This window comes from Saccostrea echinata, unplaced genomic scaffold (genome assembly GCF_033153115.1).
Source record: "Saccostrea echinata isolate AGI-Se365-2 ecotype Australia unplaced genomic scaffold, CSIRO_AGI_Sech_v1 ptg000058l, whole genome shotgun sequence".
In the NCBI taxonomy this organism is placed as follows: domain Eukaryota; kingdom Metazoa; phylum Mollusca; class Bivalvia; order Ostreida; family Ostreidae; genus Saccostrea; species Saccostrea echinata.
Genome location: NW_026889807.1, coordinates 595887 through 600223, shown reverse-complemented (window position 1 = coordinate 600223; position 4337 = coordinate 595887). Strand labels below are relative to the sequence as shown.

At 32.8% G+C, this 4337-nt stretch overlaps 1 protein-coding gene across 1 annotated transcript; it reads right to left on the bottom strand.

The window, feature by feature from the left end:
• Positions 1-2707: 2707 nt before the first annotated feature.
• LOC133174510 (receptor-type tyrosine-protein phosphatase alpha-like) lies at positions 2708-4096 on the bottom strand. The gene is made up of 3 exons (XM_061309623.1): positions 3957-4096; positions 3600-3735; positions 2708-2843 (listed from the first exon to the last, which is right to left on the bottom strand). Exons 1-3 carry the CDS (start codon positions 4094-4096, stop codon positions 2766-2768), a joined length of 354 nt encoding a protein of 117 aa, XP_061165607.1. The 3' UTR covers positions 2708-2765.
• Positions 4097-4337: the final 241 nt, after the last annotated feature.

The following is a 4337-nucleotide window of genomic DNA, read 5'->3' as shown; positions in this document are numbered from 1 at the left end:
CTAAGGTAACAAGTTGATCGCCCATTGTGGCTCCATCGTACATCCCTGGATAATGGTTTGAATAAAAGTAAATTCTATACTATCTGAGAATGCTTCTGTATAAATATGATTAATCAGGGATTTTCTCTTCTTTCGATGAAAAAAAAAAATCCCTATGTATTCTTTGATAAGATTTTCTTTAAACAAGGATTGATTGATTGATTGATTGTATCTTGTATAAATTTTATTTTTCTTTACACGAGGATTGATTGATTGATTGATTGTATGTTGTTTAACGTCCCGTTCGAGAATTCTTCACTCATATATAGACGTCACCATAAACCGGCGAAGGGCTTCAAATTTAGACCTTTACTCGGCACTCATGGCCACTGAGAGGTGAAGGCTCTTTATCGTGCCAACGCCTGCCGTGACACGGGACCTTGGTTTTTCAGGTCTCATCCAAAGGACAAGCAACCTTCACTTCAAAGTACCGAGCGCTTAGCAAAGGAACAGCTGTAACTTTTTTTATCGATTCGAACAGACGACCTTCCGATCACAGAGCGAGCGCTGTAAAGACTGAGCTACCGTGACGGCCTTAACACAAGAAAGTTTTGTAGTTAGTTTGGTTGAAATTGGTCCATTTCTCTTTAACAATAAGTCCAAAATGTTAAAAGTGTACTGACAAACGAACGGACAGACAAAGAGACGTTTAACAATATGTCATCAGAATAGCTGCGCAGGTAGGTTAAGGCTTCCCGTAGAATATTACAGTGCACTCTGTGCCTTCACATCTCTGAACTACCAAAATATGACGTCATAATGGAAAATGACGTCAAGTCACTGCAAACTTGAGGTGTTATGACGGGGAGAGTGTCATAAACTTTACACTTTATTTCAAACTGTATGTAAAATGCTAGATAGCTATTGCAAAATTCACAGGTCGTTACAGGTTTTTTAAGTCTTATATGTCCGAATATTTTAAAAATACACCGCTTACCTACCCTTGATTGAAATTCAGCATGTTCAAAATGCTTATGAAAAATATACTTTTGAAATGTACTCTGTTTTATACCCGTGGTTGGAGGTAGAATTTATTTTGTGTGTATAAAAGAGTCTGGCGCAGGTGATTAATGAGGATTAATCTGAGAATTTTTGTGGAAATCTGTAAGAAGAGGTTGTTCTCTAACTGAATCTTGCTTGGGAAAAATGTGTGTTGGCTTTGTTTTAATACAGATTACGATACTGTGTGGAAGATACCCTCAAATTTGTAGGTAAGTTGAATTTCTCAGGAAATATTTTGTATCTAAGTAATACTATGACTTTTCCCAAGCACATTTCGGATACACAAGGATACGATGAGTTTATTTATATAACAAAATGTTAATAATTATTGTGTTAATCACCTGCGCCGAAGCGATTTATTTGAAACACTTCAAAAAATTATAAATGACCGTCACGCGATCAACAAAGTCATGTGATACCATAACAAATATGTTAATATATAGCCGAGGAAACTCTCTATATGAATTGGAAGTACTTAAGTTCAATACTTATAAATTAAAACCAAAACCGACCTCACAATGACATATTATGTTTTAAGCGCGTTTAAAAGCTTCGGGAAGCCTTAACATAGCTGCATGATTTAAGCTTTATCACAGTTCGGCTTGTAGGGGGTAAAACCCATTGGGAATCACCATATCCTGTTTGCGCAAATAATAAAAATTAATTAAAGCACAACTGCTTCACATTGGTGTAAAAATATAAGTACAAGTATGTATTTCAGAATCATATACCAATGAGAACCCATAATGATAGTAAACAGGACAGACACTTTCCCGCACAACTCCCACCTACTGCATTCAAACGACTATAAGTAAAAGAAGGAAAAGCGATATTTGGATACTGAAACTTAAATTATATCCTTAACGAATGTCAACTGTATTCGCTAATGCACGAGCCTTGTTTTTTTGATAAGTTGAGGAGACTGTGCATATTCTTTCTGTCATTTTTTAATCATTAGTGGCAGCATTTTTACCTCTAATGAAAAAATGTTAACACAATTATGTAAATGTTTTATCATTAATGCTAAGGTGGTGTATCATTAATGTAATGATTTTATCATTAGAAAACAAAAATCCATTCACTTATTAAATCCAACATTCTATTGTTAGTCAAATTCATTATCATTGTCAATGTCCTTATCATTAATGGTTGATACAATGCTGCTAAACTTAGTTTGTCATAAAAGTTACTTTTATTGCACAATCCCTCTTTCAAAGAAGGTTTTCACATAAACTGTTATATTCTTTATGCCCTATAGGAAATGCAATGAAAATGTTTATCTTCCACATACAATGACATAAGATAAATAAATTATAAGTTGAAAACATGCTTTATAAGAGCACATCAAGTCAAATATTTATGAGAATGACATTTTGTTTATTTTGAAAGAATATTTTCTTTTTCACGTATGAATTAAAATTTTGTTAATGATAAAAGCGTTTATTATTAAATTCATAAAACATAATAATCCTACAATTAAGGTATGCAAATGTTACAATGCAACGAATATTGTCTATTTTTTCAACTCAAAATCCTAGCCCTAAACCATATCTCTAATCAGTTTTCATCCTTTAAGGTTACAAATAACTTTAATAATGTACAATACAAAAGGTATGATGTTTTTCACCGGTATTGTTGGCAGTTACAGTGTGATATAAATATAGTGATGAGCTTTACAATTTTATTATTATTATGTGTAAGTCTCTTTTTGATGAAATATGCTTCTATTGATTAGAGTATATGTTTTCTGTGCCTCTCTGTATGTGATCATCCACGGCCTTGAAGATGAGTCCATATTCTTCCTGTAAGCAAACCCGTTGATACTGAAATATATTGCTGTTTTTGAAATTATGCTACTTTATATTGTTTTGTTGGTATAAAAAACAGTATTTGGTTTTTGAGATGTTTTGTTTCCGATTTATACACTGTAAACAAACATTTAAGAAATATTGCGACTGTATACTACTCGCAATTATTCCTCTCTGCGAACTACATTTATTTCATTGTGTACACAGAACAATTCCTCAGTTGCATAATTTCATCCACATGATTTCAAACTGAGAAATCGTAAATGAAATAATAGCGAATAATAATTGGTGTCTGGTTTTTTTTCGCGCTCAACGAATGTACCGTAAAAGTTAAGCCATTGTGAATATTGTTGAATATTGTTGAGTTAGTTATTGGATACATTGTACATTTATGTTAAATAATTATCCATAACTTTCTTTGTTTTCAAAAATGGTATATAGCATTCCGAAAAAAAAAGAAAATTGCAGAAAGTGAAATGAAAATCACTGTGAAATGTACCAAAAAAGGTGAAAAAATGTGAAATATCATACACTTGAAATTAAAGTTGTTCACAGTTAATAGCCCTTATTTCCCTCTTTTTTTTTTTTTTTTTTTTTTTTTTTTTTTTTTTTTTTTGCGCATTCAAACGAATCATTGAATTAATTAAAACTGTGCTATTGAATAGCGTTTGGTGTATACATACATCTAATATCTAAGATGAATATTATTGTTCTTGTAAGATATTATATGATAAGTTTAATAGGTCTTACAAGACTTGAACAGAACTTGGGCCTTCGAATTTGAAGTTGTCTGACGGAGGTAAAAACATCCACGTTTGTATCCATGTTTGTTTGTTGAATCACGTTATGAACAGCACAAAAGGCACCACAGAGGGAAGCTCCATCGCTACAAGGCAAAATATTTTTCATTTAAAGAAACCATTAGAATTTCAGATTTCTTTTCTAATAGACGTACGCGTGCACTCATTGGTAAAATTAGAAATTTCCCGTCAAATCCATATACTGAATTTTATTTACTTATTAAAAAGATGTCCAATATACGTTTCTAAAAGAATGGTAAGATTTGCCTTCACCTATTTAAATGCATTCTTAAAATTAATATGAAACCTGCTGACAACGATGACAGGGTTTTCCTTCTCCACACTAAGAGCGACAGAAACCAGACATCGAAGCTGGGAAGTATCCAGAGGTGTTCCGAAAGTTTTGATGCTAGACCTTGGTTCTATTACTGTTACTGTCCGAGTCATTTTGCTTTGCAGAAAGTAAACATTTGTTTTACATTTTATTTTCCTTTTCTGTTTATTTATTGAGCCTCTAACTAAATTAAACAAGAGGCCCATGGGCCACATAGCTCACCTGAGCACACTGGCTAGGAAAAAGCAGAAATCAGTTCAGTATTTTGAAAAGTTTTAAGGAGGAGGGGGCAAGCCTAAATTTACACTTCTTCAGGATGCTTCTATATCAATATTACTAATCATGACTTTGCTG

Coding starts and splice junctions, on each gene's coding strand:
- LOC133174510 (XM_061309623.1), bottom strand. CDS start 4,096: ATGACTCGGACAGTAACAGTAATAGAACCAAGGTCTAGCATCAAAACT. Junction 3,736..3,956: donor CCTGTCATCGTTGTCAGCAG/GTTTCATATTAA, acceptor TTTGCCTTGTAG/CGATGGAGCTTCCCTCTGTG. Junction 2,844..3,599: donor CCAAGTTCTGTTCAAGTCTT/GTAAGACCTATT, acceptor GTTTGCTTACAG/GAAGAATATGGACTCATCTT.